Here is a 16,875-nt window from a genome sequence, read left to right on the forward strand (position 1 = left end):
ATTCCTAAATACCGTATATCGGTTTTTGTTTTGTCTTGTGTTAATAATCGCTGTGTTCACGGCAGTTAAAGAAACGAGAAAAATTTGACCCGCTTAAATTTCCATGCATATTTCAAAATTTACCGTTGTTGGAAAGTTTCAAATATATAACTCAGCTATTTATACATTCTTACCTGAGTCGATAAATATCCGCCTTTTCCATTAATCTGTGAAATCAGCCATTTAGCAATGGGTCTTCCACTTGTCATATCCCCTTTGACCACGTGTGTCAACAAAACATATGCAGCCGTTTCAATTGCTGATGGTTTAACATCATAAGTGCTGTACATCTTTTGATTTCCAACTTCTTTCTTTCTCAGGTCACACCAACATCGCAAGTCACCTTTGGTTGATTATACAACATTTTTTTTATTAAGTATTTCTACAAACCCTTACGTTTACATAATGTATAAAAAAAATATTGAAATGTCTTTTTTCAATGTAATGTAAATAGATTAATTTGTAATTTAAAAGTTATTTTAAAGTTTGGACATGAAAAAAGGGTTTTTGAAAAGTGTTTTCGTTTTCAAATTCTAACAAAATAATCCATACAATGAAGTTTCCTGTCTTCTGTCTGGATTGTACAAGAAACGTATGCGTTTATATTTAAACTCAAAGCATATGCATGATAATTTAACGAAAATAAAGAAAAATGGATATCTTTCAAAGTGAAAAAAAAATATTCATGTTGAAAAATAGTACACGAAAGGGAAACGAAATATTTGTTACCATCATCTGAAATCGTTGAAACACCATTAAGATCAACCAAAACGTTGGATAGCTGCTCCTGGCTGTTACCAAGAGCAAAACAATATGCAAGAACTGCTCTTTGGAAAGCCGTCAGACCTGGCGTATTCTTGTAGAAGTTCTCCAAATATTTTAAAGTCAAACTTGCATCGAAGGTATTTGGAATCTAAACAGAAAGAACATGTATTTGTGTTACTGTAAGTAAGAATTATTCACTGTTCCGAAAACCAAATTGACGAAAGAGCTTGATGGCTCTTTAGGGACAAGAATTTAAATAAGAAACTTCAATAAACCTTTAGATAAAACACAAATATGGTCACCTAGGTAAACCATGTAGTTGTTTAAAACTTATTACATAATGCTCAACGGATATTAACCCTATATCGCTTTGCATTGTTAAACGGTCTTCAAAATAAGAATATTGCCTAAAATATTCTATATAGAATCGTTTTCATAAAAGTATGGACGAGAACATTTCTTTACGCACCCAGGTTATCAATTACCTGGTGAACAAATTAGATGAAATGTCCTCTGTAACGCTGAATTATCACATCGTACGTGTTATAAACATTTATTTAAATTTTGGAGTCACCATAGTTGTGTTTAGGTATAAATAAAATAATACGTATAACTAGCAGAAAACTAAAACTTGTGAGTTTATGTTAATGTTGAATACCTAACCATTCTTTTTTCTGCTCATGCACATGCATGAATTTTTCTCTTTTATTTATTCATATCCCCACTCGAAGGCCTCTAAAAGACTGAGCGAGCACAAAATCATTGTTATCGATAATTGATGACAAACAATAATTTAAATGTAAATGATTATATATTATTACTAAATAATTATTTTGGTTGAAAACACTGTTACAGGAGTACATCTATTTTGAAAGTATCACCCACGCATAGGAACTATTTCGTCTTAAATATGTACTACTGTCTGGTATATAATTTATGACTGGGTCAGAATTATTCTTGTGACATCATATGCAAAAGCGGCTATGATAGTTGATGGATAGGGGTTTCAAACTTTTACAGAACATATAATCTTGAATAACTTACCGCAACCTCTGTGTTTTGAGTTTCTTTGAAGGCTATATACACATAAGCTGTGAGCATTGGTCCTCCACTGGTACCAGTCTTAAAAAAATAATGATACATTGAAAAAGTAGCATAATTCTACAAAATTTGTTTTCTGCAAATATAAATAACTTACATCTTGCTGCGCCCTTCAATTCCTTTTATTGATTATTTTGATAAAGCAGATTTCTGCATACGAGGATCTAATTAACATTGAACTAACAAGAAAAATCTCGTGACAACCATATTAAAAATATATCGGCAAATCACGAAGAATAATAATTCAAGCAGTTTAGAACTAGCAGTTGACCTCCATATGCCCTTAGTTAACGAATTTTGACCTCAAACATCATTTGGTAAAACACAACAGCTCTTAGAAAACTGGACAATAATTTGTTTTAAGACTTCAGTCTTCCAGTCAATTTCCAGACTTATTATGGTCAGAATTTCTTTTTTTACCAGTACACATTTACATAATAACTGAATTGTCTTAACAGCTACCAAACAGTACTAAATAGACAACAAGCAAAATGTGTGAACATGAATTAATCTACCGCAGTTAATTAGTCCTGTAATGAGTCATCTCATTGTTTTAGTAGGATTAGTATTGTGTAATAATTCTTGTTTTGCTAACCATTTTTGCTGTTTACAATTTCTACATTTAAATCATTTCTTTTGAAATAACAGACCAAAGCTAGAAAATATGAGTCAATGTTATCTTTAAATGGCAATATCATAACTCATATAGGGAGTCAAATGATACAATTTACCCATCCTTTATATTTTAAGCCATGACGATCATGTTAGTTAATGTGCTAGAATAAAAAAAAACATAATTATTTATTTCTTGTGTTTTTAACGCCACTTTAAAACACCGATTTTCGTCTTTTTTGTGGAGGTAAGTTTTATTGGCGGGGAAGCCGAAGAGCCCAGATAAAACCACCAGAATAGATAAAAAAAACAACACTAACTTTAAACAAGACACTTGAAAGATAATCAAGTGTTAATTTGCTTAAATTACGGCGACAGTGCTGTACTTTAATAATATTCAAATATCGGAAATCAACCAGGAAAAAACATATAAAGGTAAGAAACAGAAATTGTGGGAATCAAAGTACTACATTTCGAACTCTACCGGGCGCGTAGATGACAGGATAATGGCCTCTTCCAATGAAAACGCATCACCTGCCAAACAATGTCTCAATCAGTGTTGTAAAGTCTGCTTACTAGATGTATAGTAAAGCGCGCCGCTCAATTTTAACGTCACTATAGTTGACGTACTTCCTTCAGCTTTCATTACATTATCAAACTAGCAAGACGTCTGTTATTTTACTTCATGCCATTGTACGAAATCTTACCCACTATACGCAATATTGGTGACGAGACCAGATGAAATAATGGAAGCGAAGATGAAAGCCGTCCGAGCGGGACACAAAGGTGCAGTTACGAAACTCCTGAGGAAATTCGAAGAAATTCAACAAAGTTCCGAAGCTGATTACGAAGAAATTTCAACACTATTAGAAGCAGTCACACAGAAGAAAAGAATTTTAGAAAATATCAGCGAAAAGATCTTGGAGCAAACTTCGGATGAAGATGTAGCTGGGGAAATACAGGACTCAGATGAGTAAATGTACAATTTAGAATATAAATTACGGCAAATCACAAAATTAGCAAAGCCAGTTCAAAATCAGAGTTTACCCGCAAATGAATCAATTTCATTGAATTTGAACCCTCATGCCGATAATTTTATACAGAATACACAATCAGTTCCATCTACATTTATTAGTCAACCTTCAACATCAGCAAACCAACAATATACACATAGCTCAAATTCACGCTCATCGTCTAGCACAAACAGCGAGTATCACAAGCTTCCGAAGTTAAACTTGCCTATATTTACCGGAGATATACTAGACTGGCAATCATTTTGGGACTCCTATGAAACCGCGATCCACACAAATCCTACACTGAGTGATGCACAAAAATTCAACTACTTAAAGTCCCTTCTACAAAGCGAAGCGTTACAAACTATAGCAGGTTTTTCCATGACGAACACAAATTACGACAAAGCAATTTCATTACTCCGGGAAAGATACGGGCAAACTCATAAAATAGTCCAAACCTACATGCAGGCCTTACTTGATTTACAGGCTCCAATTCATACAATTACTAGCCTCCGTAGTTACTATGATAAGACAGAAACTTATGTAAGAGGTCTCGAGTTACTCGGACAGACAGACGATACGTATGGATCACTACTAGTTCCTGTTATTCTAAATAAATTACCCGCAGAGATACGTCAACATTTAGCACGAGAACACAGATCCACAAACTGGACACTATATGATTTACGCAGAGCGCTTCTCGACGAACTAAATATTATGGAAGCCGGAAAATTACCGGATAAAGTAGAAAGACCACTCGCTACCGCTACCTTTTTAACTAGTATGAAGTCACGTTCAAACTCAACATTCGGAAAACCCGAAAAGTCAGTTTCGGATAAAAAGCCTTTCATTAAGTCTTGCATTTTTTGCCATGAAAATGGGCATATAGCCGTTAATTGCACAAAAATCACAACCGTTGATGCACGCACAGCTGTAATTAAGAGAGATAGGCTATGTTTTAACTGTCTCGGTCGTCACAAATTAGCTGATTGCAAATCTACAAGCACGTGTAAAAAATGCAACAAACGTCATCATACAAGTATAATGTACTAAGAATAACAGTATGAACGAATCACATGAACAAGTAAACGAAGATAATGGTAAAACCGTATTACACTCCTCATTGCACCACATAAAACATCAAATGTTATATTGAAAACCGCTGTCGCTTGCGTGAGCTCAGGAACACAGTCAACGGATGTTAATATTTTACTAGACGAAGGAGCACAGAGATCATTCGTCACAGAATCACTCGCCAGAAAACTAGATTTAGGTATAAACGGGACCGAAATAGTTCATCTTTCTGGATTCGGAGAGCAAAACAGACAAGTTAGGCATATGCAATCGGCAACGATTTACTTACAAACTGACGATGTAGAAAACATACCGCTCGAGGTACTTATCATTCCTGAAATAGCATTACCGATACAAACGCACATGAAATCAGTAGTTAATATGAGACATTTGCATGGTTTGAAATTAGCACACCCAATTACAGAAGATGACATGTTTGATATTAATTTACTTATTGGGGCAGATTATTATTGGAGTATAGTAGGAGATAAAATCATAAGAGGTAATGGACCGACTGCCGTCGAGTCTAAATTAGGATATTTACTTTCTGGACCAACGACAAGTATTAGAGAATCAAACAGTAGTTCAATATTGAACGTTATCGTGTCTCATAAAGCAGAGGAATGTAATTTAACAAAGTTTTGGGAAATCGAGTCCCTTGGTATAGAAGACAGTAACACAAATACAGAGCTACAAGAATTTTAAACGATTTATGAAAACTCATCAGTGTCATTTCTTGACAACAAGTATGTCGCCAAGCTACCTTGGAAAACCAACCACCCGCCATTACCGTCAAACAAAGCAGTCGCCTTTCGTAGGACTGAAAATGTAATAAGACGTCTTAGTAAAGAACCGCAATTGTTACAAAAGTATGGAGAAATCATCGAAGAACAGGAAAAGCGAGGGTTTATAGAGAAAGTCGAGGAAGATTTAGTTAAACCAAATACCAAGTTACATTATATCCCGCATCATCCAGTGAAGAAAGATTCCGCACCTACACCTATCAGGATCGTGTATGACTGTAGTTGTAGACAAACACCGGACACCGCCAGCTTAAATGATTGTTTACTTAACGTACCTCCGAAGTTGAATGATGTAACCGCAATACTTTTAAGTTTCCGCATGAATAAATACGCCGTATGTACAGATATTGAAAAGGCATTTCTCAACGTTGGACTAGATATTCCAGACCGGGACGTCACCAGATTTTTCTGGTTAAGCAATCCAACAGACCCAAGCAGTTGTATCACGACTTATAGGTTTAAATCTGTATTATTTGGAGCCACCTCTTCACCATTTATATTAAATGCTGTTTTATCAAAACACATCAACAACCACCAGACAGAATTTACTGACAATTTAATGAGAGATTTATACGTAGATAATATTGTTTCTAGTTTTAATTCCGAAGATGAATTGTCACAATATTTCAAAGTTGTTCGCAAATTATTTACAGATGGTGGATTCAATTTACGCGCATGGGCATCAAATAACAAACTATTATAACTTGCAGAATCTGAAAAAGTTATCGACAATGCGCAGGTAGTCAAAGTATTAGGCTTGCGTTGGAATACAGATCACGATACACTAAAGTATGCTGAAAATATTCTAGACACGGAAATAGACCTCATCACGAAACGCGAAGTACTTAGAGAATCGTCCAAGGTTTATGATCCACTCGGGATTATCAGTCCAGTTACCGTACGAGGTAAAATGTTTATGCAAACAATTTGGGGTGAAAATATGAAATGGAACGAGTCATTGCCTGATCATATGAGAACAGAATGGATTGACATCAGAAAAGATATAAATGAAGCAACAAAGACCGTTATACATCGTCACTACTTTACAAATTGTTCGGATTCTAACAGCGACAGTTTGATACATGTATTTATGGATGCTAGCATGAAAGCTTAAGGAGCTTGTGCATACCTAGTTTCAGAAGGAAAAGTTCACTCTTAATGTCAAGAAATCGAGTAGCACCGTTAAAACAGCTAACAATTCCAAGACTAGAACTAATGGCAGCAGTAATTGGAAGTCGACTTTTATTTCATATTTTGTCTCATATCAATGTTAATCGTGTAATATTATGGAGCGATAGCCAAATTGTCTTGAGCTGGCTGAGTTCGAACAAGACGTTAAAACAATTTGTCGCTAATAGAGTGAAAGAAATCAAAGAACTGACTGAAAAGTTTACATGGAAATACTGTCCAAGTGAATCCAATCCCGCCGATTTACTATCAAGAGGAATAACAACTCAAAAGTTTAGAGACAACATGTTATGGATGAACGGCCCTGATTGGTTAACGAACGAGAATATATGGCCTGAATGGAAAATAGATGAAACGCAAATTATGCCAGCAAGTGCTCAACAAAAAGTTACAGTTGATACGACACAAATACTGAGTACACACAGTGTAACGCAGGAAATCAATACCATAATTGACATTGACAGATTTAATTCTTTCAAGAAAGTTTTGAGAGTCATAGCCTACGTTGAAAGATTTATAGTTAACTGTAGATCAAAAAAAAAACGTACTGGAAATTTTAATACGCAAGAATTACAGAATGCAACGTATACTTTGATACAAGAAGTACAACGAAGACACTTTTTGGACGTAAAGCTAAGCTTACAGAATGGAGAAACAAAGACACACAACTTAGTTAAACAATTGAAACTTTATTTGGATAAGGACAACTTGATTCGTTGTGAAGGACGTATTCATAACGCGCCATTGGATGAATCTACTAAATTTCCTATACTGCTACCTGCAAAAGATAGATTAACTAGACTCATTATAATGGATGCTCTCATTTCACATTTACACTCAGGACTGTCAAGTACCGTCACACTACTCCGCCAGACATATTGGATACCGACTATACGACAAGTTGCGAATAGTATCTTACGCAAATGTGTGACCTGTAAAAAAGTTAAAGGCCGACCGTATACAGCTCCAGATCCGCCGCCTTTACCGAAGGACAGACTACGAGAAGCACCGCCGTTCACAGTAACGGGAGTTGATTTTACGGGAGCTCTGACAGTGAAAAACAACGATGGAACTACAAGCAAGGCTTACATATGTTTATTTACATGTGCCAGCACTCGCGCTGTGCATTTAGAAGTGGTAGACAATTTAACAGAAGAAACATTTATCCTAGCATTTAGAAGATTCGTAAGTAGAAAATTGTTACCGAAAACGATGATATCCGACAATGCTACTACCTACACTGCAGCCGCTAAGCATATAGAGAAACTCACACGATCAGCGTCACTTACAGAAAAGTTGAACAACTATGGTACAACATGGACATTTATACCAAAACGCGCACCGTGGTATGGTGGCTTTTGGGAAAGATTGGTAGGGATTACAAAAGAATGTGTTAAGAAGGTTTTGGGACGTTCCCTTATCAATATAGAACTTCTTAAGACAATTGTGACTGAAGTTGAAACTATTATGAATGACCGTCCGCTAACTTACGTATCGTCAGATCCTTTAGATGAACCGCTAACGCCATCACATTTACTTTACGGACGTCGGATCAGAACACTTCCATACCCTGATAATAGAGACTTTGAGCATTCGACGCTTGAGATGACTCATGAATCTGTGAATAAACTGTCTCGATTGAAATCTCAAATTATTCAACAGTTTTGGTACAAATGGAAACACGAGTATCTTACCTCTCTTCGAGAATATCATCGAAACACCGGAAAGGACAATCAAACAATCAAAGTTGGAGATGTAGTACAAGTGTCACCTGACAAAGTGGAATCTAGCCGTTATTGATCAACTGAACATTGGAGGTGACGGGAAAACGAGATCTGCTGTTATACGGACTAAAAATGGACTCACTTCACGTCCAATAACAAAACTTTATCCTCTCGAAGTGTCAGAAAATAGAGACTTTACTATAGACAATAATTGTGATCTCAACAATCCTTCTACTTCTAGAAACTTAAGCCGTAAAGCGAAAAGTGTTGCAATAGAGAAACTTAAGAAATGGACAAACGGAAATAATTCATAATCAAAGACTGCAAATTCAATTTAAGTTTAGTTTTTCATATATAGACATTAACTCATTTCAGAGACTTCAGGGTTTTCAGTAATTTTTCAAGTGTCAATTTATATTGTAGTTTTTTAATACTTTTAATTTCATCTTTTGCGCGGCCCGAGTATGTTGTAAAGTCTGCTTACTAGATGTATAGTAAAGCGCGCCGCTCAATTGTAACGTTACTATAGTTGACGTACTTCCTTTAGCTTTCATTACATTATCAAACTAGCAAGACGTCTGTTATTTTACTTCATGCCATTGTACGAAATCTTACCCACTATACGCAATAATCAGTTATAGGATAAAAATCTAAGACCGGAATAACATGTCGTTTCGGTCAACTAGTTCGTGATGGTGACACAAATCCTTTTGTAGTGGCGATATTTCAGCCGTTCTTCCAGTTGGTCATGGCCAAATGTGACGTCATACAGATCAAATCTACTAAACTGAAGGTTATTTCGTTACTTAACTGCAATTATGCAACGTTGTTGCCATATTCTAACACCGTTAACTGTTGAAATAATGTAAGACATCATAAGTGTAAAATGCACGACTGGAACGTATTAACTGAGAATTCAAATAAACTCATCATAGATACCAGCATTAAAATTCCATATTTACACCAGACGCGCGTTTCATCTACAAAAGACTCATCAGTAACGCTCGAATCAAAAAAATGTTTAAAAGGCCAAATAAAGTACGAGGTTGAAGAGCATGGAGAACCAAAATTTCCTAAAAGTATTGCCAAATACAGCTAAGGTATTGTATTCCTGAGGTAGAAAAGCCTTATTTTTTTTCCAATAGAGAAGAAGGTATGTTACTGTTGCAAAACATTGAAATTGAAAATTTGGAAGTTTTCATCATAATGTTCGTCATAGAATCTTTTTTGAAGTCGTCTGTTTATGTCTATATCGAAGGAAAGATAAAGATATGAATCAAACCCTCACATTTCTGTAGTATCCTTAATCTCAAGTTCACTAAGATACATGATATGTAATAAATCATTAAATATTGGTTAGTGTCGGTTGTGGTTTCACAGGAGAAGATCTTTGAAACAGTTAACAATGGCGACGACGACGGCGACTGCGACGGACGTCAAGTGAAAGTAATATCTGATATGCCCTAGAGTACCAGGTATTCTTAATCAGTGCAAACAAGTACGTTATGCTTATCATTATCATTATCACAAGACATATTATGTTGTTACCATCATATCCTTGTGAATTACATTCCCAGGCTCATTAAAGGATCCGTCTCTATTTGATTGCGACATTATAGCATCTTTAGCTTCTAATAACACTTTGTCATCAATAAAAATGAACTTGCTGGCCTGTGCAAAGGCCTTCATTACAAAAGCAGTCAACCTGAAATCACATTGAAGAGACATGTATTGTCGAAATGCGCATCTGGTGCAAGAAAATTGGTACCGTTAATTTTATTATATATGCTTTTCCTGTATGTAAAATATTTTTTTTCAGTTTAAGCACGTAATCAATAATTATATGATCTTTCCAAATGATTTTAAGGCCAATGTATTGTTTAAAACAAAATCATCACACATTTATAATAACCTTAGGCTAGAAGTTTTGAAGTGATGGTTTGCTCACCTGTCATATGTGCTTAACCCAAACCGAATTTGCGAGCGCACTATTTCAGGATAAAATGACAACAGAAAAATTCTTACGTATGTTCTAAAGTCTAGCTCTTTCGGAAATGAATTGTTAAGTCGGTAATTTTTAATGTGGTCCTTCGTGCAATAATATGTTAGAACATTAGGCTGCAATATCGTTAGAAATCCCTTTTCAAGTAGAAAAAAAAATCAATTCCAAATTATAATTTTTATTCACATACTAACCTCCTTATTTGAATTAAGGTTATGAGTTTTTCGTGTTTTCCGCGTTTACACTTTACCGTTGAGACGATAATAACTATAGGAAAGAAAGTTCTATGACTGATATATAAGATGTGATACTTTTTGTTAAACTTAAGCAACAGAGGAACAATTCTAATTGGACCTGACATTTTGCATTTAAAATATGTAGAATATAAATAGTCTTGCTAACAAGTATAGGCATTCTATATTTGTGGTGATAAGTTATACAATGAAAATTTAACTTTGGTGGCATAAGTTGAAGAATACTAACCATGTTGAAAAGGAATCGTCAGACTCTCCAAATGCACTAAAACCTCCGTTTGGATGCTTGTAGTTAAGTTCTCGCTGGTACCCTGTTATACAGAATAGAATGTATTCTAATATACTAATACTGCTTGTTAGCAAGGCAATAAAAAGAAAACACATTAAAATTTTGAAATTATAAGAAACTAAGGTTTCAACTCCATTAGGCATAACTGACCTTAGATAAATTTGAATATGTTTTATGTCCTTTTTTGTTATATAGCTCTTCAATTTTTTAGGTTATAATACATTCTTGGTTATCGAATATTGACTTTGAGCATGTCTGACGAAGATAATTCCAGAAAAAGCGTGCTAGAATAGATTACCAGAGCTATATTTGACAAAACCTATTGGAAATTTTGGTCATCAATGCTCTTCATTTTCGTAGCCTTTAATTTGGCCTTTATAACCATTTTAGAAACGAGCGTCTCTGATGAGTCTTTTTTAGACGAAACGCGCGTCTGACGCAAATACTAAATTTACATCCTCGTATCTATGATGAGTTTATTTAAGACGCATAAAATTTGTTACATAACATAACAATTGGCAAGAATATGCTAACTAAAGTTTCAGTCATTAAATGCTATAGTCACAGAACAAGTCTTATTCATTTGCCTAATAATAATCGACATGCCAGTTATGAAATAAACAAGATACAAGTACAAAATAATAACAACACAAGGCATGTTTAGAGAAACACATGAACGAAAATACACAGTAAATATTTCATACTCTCACGCTGGAAAAGGGACTACTTTTCCTGATAACAGTCAAAAAAGGACCCTTTTAATTCTCAAAACAGCTAGGTTTTAATTTGTTAACACATTGACTACAATTGTCATTATTTTTTATTAAGGCATCAGGTCTTTTGGGAACTTTTCCTAACATGGAAAACTCAAGTTTTATATTTTTGATTTTCTTTGACCATCAATATATTCTCATCATACATTTCTTTAGATTATAAATGTTCTTAGAGTTGCAAGGCGAATATCTCAACTCTGCTGATTCCATGTACATTTTAGTTAGCAGCTAATAATTTGTTAATCCTGAATCAGTTTTTGACATGGACAAAAAACAAAATCGGGGTAACAAACTAAAACTGAGGGAAACGCATTAAATATAAGAGGAGAACAACGACACAACATTAAAATGTAACACACACAGCAACGGACTAAGCATTAGACAAAATCCGATGCTAGAAGGATGCTGAATGTAACCATGTTTTAAGCTTTCTATCTCCAAAAAAATATTGCCTACAGATTTAGATACGTCACAAGCCTATTTCAATATGCTGAATTACCTAGTATTCAATGAATCGAATATGACATTTCATAACAGCCCAATTCGCATGTCTCGTAAAGATCTTTTATGTTGAGCACCTACGAATTCTTAATGAAATTTACCTTGTTGCATGTTCTTCTCAGCTTTCTGCTTGATTTCCGGTTTCACATTTTTGACAGCTTCCATGTAAGACATAGCATATATATTTGGAACTAATGAAATCATGTTTTGTTCTCCACATCCATATGGTGCCCTTATCATGGAGTCAAGATTTTGTAGAGACTGTCCAAATATATCACCTTAAAAAAACACCAAAAAAACATAAGGTATCCTTCTGCCAAAAAAGCTAAACATAAAGTAATGAAAGAACAGATTTCCAATGGTTCATGTGTTCCACATATTTCACATATCAAGGACAAATTTTTTTCGTCATAACATTTTATCAATATATTAAGGCAAGTATCGTACATACAAGAGCGGTAACTCGAATTCAATACAATAAAAAATTTGGAAAGCATCGATAAGAAAAATTTCAAATATTTGTACAAAATCTGTCTTAAGCTATAAAGGCTAAAGGGGAGTAACCTGAGTGTCTAATGATTTTTAATTTTCTAGAATTTAAGTTTACACATATATTAAACGATATTCCATGTCAGCATAGGATCACTAGCTGCTAACCTAGTGATACCCTAGGGGATGAAATGTCTACCAACAGGGCACGTGTAATCGACCTTGTGGTCATGATAAATGATCAAAGATAGAAAACATAATTTAGACCGCTGGAAGGGGGTTATCTAATTGAAGTTACTGTTAACATCCATCCTATAAATATCTATCTATGAATTATCATCAAATAGGGGCGAAAGATACCAGAGGGACATAAATTATCTCGTATCAAGGGGGGGAAATTGTATAAACTAACCTGTAACAGAAACCGTTATTTTCCTGGAGTCAGGAACAAAATCCGAAGGAAACTCTGGATTAACTAATAATGTCTGCAAGGTACTTTGTGCTTCAAACAGCTGCTGCACTCCACCATATTTTGTCTTTCCTTCAGGCTAAAATAATGAAAAATAAATTGCACAAACAAAATAACTAGGTCAAATCCTTGATTCAATATCTTGTTGAAATATATCAAGAACGAAATCGAAGGCATCAAAATCGGACTCTGTCTTCTTTGAAAGTCCAAAGGCTGTTCTCTTACAACAAATAAACATATATAGAACATATGTGAACCCTATCAATGCCATTAATGTTTTTCAATAATTTCAATCAATATATTGCATTAAAAAAAAAATGAGTTAGAGAATGACAGACCTGCTAAATAAAAAATTCAGCTTAATCTGGGCGGAGTCTCTGATCTGCGTCACTAAGATGGCCATATACCATGGAATGATAGCAATTCGTTTAAAAATGTCTCATTTCTTCCGTAAACATTGTCATAATAAACTGACGAACTACCACGCCGAAATAATATGACTGTACTAGATATGAAGGTCTTATATTTAAGGTTTATATGCAAAAACGTGTATCAAAAGGATGAAAGGATGAAAGGAAGGACGAACAAAACCATCACCATAGCCTCTGCAGCAAGAAAGGCAGTGGGAATACACAAATAATAGGTATATGTCCTTTTAACAACACTGGGAATACACAAATAATAGGTATATGTCCTTTTAACAACAGTGGGAATTAACAAATAATAGGTATATGTCCTTTAAACAACAGTGGGAATACACAAATAATAGGTATATGTCCTTTAAACAACAGTGGGAATACACGAATAATAGGTATATGTCCTTTTAACAACAGTGGGAATACACAAATAATAGGTATATGTACTTTTAACAACAGTGGGAATACACAAATAATAGGTATATGTCTTTTAACAACAGTGGGAATACACAAATAATAGGTATATGTCCTTTAAACAACAGTGGGAATACACAAATAATAGGTATATGTCCTTTTAACAACAGTGGGAATACACAAATAATAGGTATATGTCCTTTTAACAACAGTGTGAATACACAAATAATAGGTATATGTCCTTTTAACAACACTGGGAATACACAAATAATAGGTATATGTCTATTTAACAACAGTGGGAATACACAAATAATAGGTATATGTCCTTTTAACAACAGTGGGAATACACAAATAATGGGTATATGTCCTTTTAACAACAGTGGGAATACACAAATAATAGGTATATGTCCTTTTAACAACAGTGGGAATACACAAATAATAGGTATATGTCCTTTTAACAACAGTGGGAATACACAAATAATAGGTATATGTACTTTTAACAACAGTGGGAATACACAAATAATAGGTATATGTCCTTTTAACAACAGTGTGAATACACAAATAATCGGTATATGTCATTTTAACAACAGTGGGTATGTCCTTTTAACAACAGTGGGATTACACAAATAATAGGTATATGTACTTTTAACAACAGTGGGAATACACAAATAATAGGTATATGTTCTTTTAACAACAGTGGGAATACACAAATAATAGGTATATGTCCTTTTAACAACAGTGGGAATACACAAATAATAGGTATATGTCCTTTTAACAACAGTGGGAATACACAAATAATAGGTATATGTCTATTTAACAACACATACAAAATGTTTCTGTTTCCTCATTTTTTCTTTTTCAAGAATTTGATAAATGAAACTTACATCGACCGATATAATTTTCTCTACAATATCGGTGACATCCGTAACTTGTGTTCCACTTGTCGCCTCAACTCGTATCATTATATTACCTATAGTAGTGGGTTTGATAAACACGTTTATACCTTTAGACAGTCCAGCAGGTACCTAAAATTATAAACTTTTTTCTTAAATAAACTGTTATCACAGAGATATGTCTCGCTTTTTGGTAAATATGGGAATGCGATGTTTAAATTAAAATAGCAACACTTTAACATGCAAATTTGGCAAATATTTAAAGTCAATAGACCATGACTGAGGGGACGTGGCCAAATAATATCCATGGAAATGAAATATGACAATGCTTATACAACTGCATACCAATTATAATTTATATACCACTGGTGGTTTCCCATAAACCGACCTAATAACAAACTAATACATGAAAACTAAGCAAAAGTTCCAAATTCAATAAACCATGACTGAGGGGGTAGGGCCAAATAATCTCCATAGAACATGAGATTTGCCAATGCTTATACAACTGCATACTAATTATCATTAATTTACCACTAGTGGTTTCGTTTTAAATTGACCTACTCAGACACTAATACATGATAACTAAGTAAAAATTTCAAAGTCAATAGACCATGACTGAGGGCAAATCATATCCATGGAAATGAAATATGCCAATGCTTATACAACTGCATACCAATAATTATTAACCTACCACTATTGGTATCCATTACCTGACCTAATCAAAAACTAATACATGAAAACTAAGCAAAATTTGAAAGTAAATAGCCCATAAATGAGGGGGCGGGGACAAATAATCTCCATGGTAATGAAATGTGCCAATACTAAACAACTGTATACTAAATATCTTTAACTTACTACTAGTGGTTTACCATAAACTAGACCTAATCACAAACTAATACAGTGTTGAAGCCACCGCCGCCGCCGCCACAGTTTTCCAAAATTGACACAGATTGATGAATTATATCGTGACGAAAATACTATTAAACTGTAACTTTTAACAGTTTCTCCATAAAATGCTATCATGATACCTTCCTAAAAATATAAAATTTAACATAAACATATGCAGCAATGAAATCAGTCTGGTATTTCCTCTTTTTGAAATATGTCAACTTGATATACATTATACCTGGACTGTGTCTGTAAAGTCAGAATTTAAAGACTGTGTCGTGTTGCTTGAATCTCGGAATATCATGTAGTCCTTCGACTGCTTCAGTGTTACACGTACCTAGAATGACAACAAAAGGAGTTTTCGTTTAATATTTGATAAGCTGTTACTCTGACCACAAATTAGTAGCAAAGTAACAGCCAATTAAAAACAAAAAACTATTTTAAAAGTTAACCAATCATATGTTTTCATTCTTAGAAAAAAAGACAAAAGACAAAAATACTGAACTCAGAGGAAAATTCAAAAAGGAAAGTCCTAAATCAAATGGCAAAATCAAAAGTTCAAACACATCAAACGAATGGATAACAACTGTGATATTCCTGACTTGGTACAGGTATTTTCTTGTGTAGAAAATGGTGGATTGAACCTGGTGTTATAGCTAGCTTAACCTCTCACTTGTATGACAGTCACATTTTAGAAATTATAAAATTTAACAATGATTAAATGACAAACACTATTAAAAGTTGTACAGTATGTTACCATCTATAAAGCCAGCATTACGACCTCTTATACACTTGTTAAAACATAATACTTGTGTTAATGACTTAATGCTAAACAAATATTTTTAATCATGAGAAACTTGATATTTTTATGCTTGCAATTCAGAAATTGATTTTAGTATAGTTCAGACGGTTAGCTTTCACTTCTCAACTGTCTGACATTTAGTCCCCCTGTAACATTCTAAAGATTGTAAACCAGTATCAGATCTGATTGTTGAAGGCCTTACAGTGAAATATAGTAAATGTCCAGAAAAGAAATTACCTCATTCTATTCTGGAATAGGCATAATAACTGACGCAGTATAGATGCATAAATCGAGTTTCAATTTTCATACATTTGAATATAACAAATTTGGTAAGAGTGTATTTTGGTTTTGAGTATATATCAGTAT

General features: G+C 34.1%; 1 protein-coding gene across 4 annotated transcripts in view; it reads right to left on the reverse strand.

Annotated features, from left to right (window-relative positions):
- LOC143078722 (CD109 antigen-like) overlaps positions 1-16,875 on the reverse strand; it is a 356,264-nt gene that overhangs the window by 18,963 nt on the left and 320,426 nt on the right. For all 4 annotated transcript variants that reach the window (XM_076253652.1, XM_076253654.1, XM_076253653.1 and 1 more), the window contains exons 25-33: positions 15,946-16,044; positions 14,811-14,951; positions 13,040-13,175; positions 12,240-12,416; positions 10,805-10,886; positions 9,868-10,024; positions 1,849-1,926; positions 769-952; positions 174-382 (exon numbers count right to left, since the gene is read on the reverse strand). In XM_076253652.1, the coding sequence (XP_076109767.1) occupies positions 174-382; positions 769-952; positions 1,849-1,926; positions 9,868-10,024; positions 10,805-10,886; positions 12,240-12,416; positions 13,040-13,175; positions 14,811-14,951; positions 15,946-16,044 (1,263 nt within the window). The remainder of the gene's footprint in view (positions 1-173; positions 383-768; positions 953-1,848; positions 1,927-9,867; positions 10,025-10,804; positions 10,887-12,239; positions 12,417-13,039; positions 13,176-14,810; positions 14,952-15,945; positions 16,045-16,875) is intronic.

This window comes from Mytilus galloprovincialis, chromosome 6 (genome assembly GCF_965363235.1).
Source record: "Mytilus galloprovincialis chromosome 6, xbMytGall1.hap1.1, whole genome shotgun sequence".
In the NCBI taxonomy this organism is placed as follows: Eukaryota; Metazoa; Mollusca; class Bivalvia; order Mytilida; family Mytilidae; genus Mytilus; species Mytilus galloprovincialis.